General features: G+C 57.6%; 1 protein-coding gene across 1 annotated transcript in view; it reads right to left on the bottom strand.

Moving 5' to 3' along the window:
• The window catches only part of FAM173A (family with sequence similarity 173, member A), a gene marked incomplete at its 5' end in the record, with an annotated part of 1,450 nt that extends 1,117 nt beyond the window's left edge, over positions 1–333 (bottom strand). Inside the window, one exon of the mRNA XM_009876573.1 lies at positions 193–333. Coding sequence (XP_009874875.1) covers positions 193–333 — 141 coding nt within the window. The remainder of the gene's footprint in view (positions 1–192) is intronic.
• Positions 334–557: the final 224 nt, after the last annotated feature.

The following is a 557-nucleotide window of genomic DNA, read 5'->3' on the forward strand; positions in this document are numbered from 1 at the left end:
TGCCTGCAAACCCAGCAGCCACCTAGGGGCTGCCCAGCTTGGCTTTCCCCTGGAAAGGAGGATGGTTCTTCCACCTTCTGGGAGCGGCACGGGTCCGGGAAGGAGCAAGCAACCATTGGCAAAGCCTGCCTGGAGACGAAGACCTAGCTACAGCCAGCGCTGAGCACTGCCAGACCCTTGGGACACTGTTACCTTCCACAGATCTTTCTTCAGGAAGGAAACCTTCCCGTGGTACCCAGCCTTCCAGGCCCGGTAGCTGGAAAGACACAGCAGCCAGGGATTGAGCTCGTAGCCAACGGCTGGTCTGAGACCTTGCTTATAAGCCTCTACCACCTGGAGAGAGAGAGAGTTGTAACCAGAATGAAGCTTGGCGTGGAGTCTGGGGGACAGCTGGGGGGCCAGGGGCTGTTCTCCAGCTTTACTTGCTCCCTCCTGCAGGCTCACAGGCAGGATGGCCTGTCCTCAGCACCTCCCAGGTCCAAAGGCTCTTTCCATCACTGCACATGATGACTTCTAGGCACATCTAGAACACCTAGAGCTGTTCAGAGCCATCTAGG

The sequence above is a fragment of the Apaloderma vittatum genome, unplaced genomic scaffold (assembly GCF_000703405.1).
Source record: "Apaloderma vittatum isolate BGI_N311 unplaced genomic scaffold, ASM70340v1 scaffold42359, whole genome shotgun sequence".
In the NCBI taxonomy this organism is placed as follows: Eukaryota; Metazoa; Chordata; class Aves; order Trogoniformes; family Trogonidae; genus Apaloderma; species Apaloderma vittatum.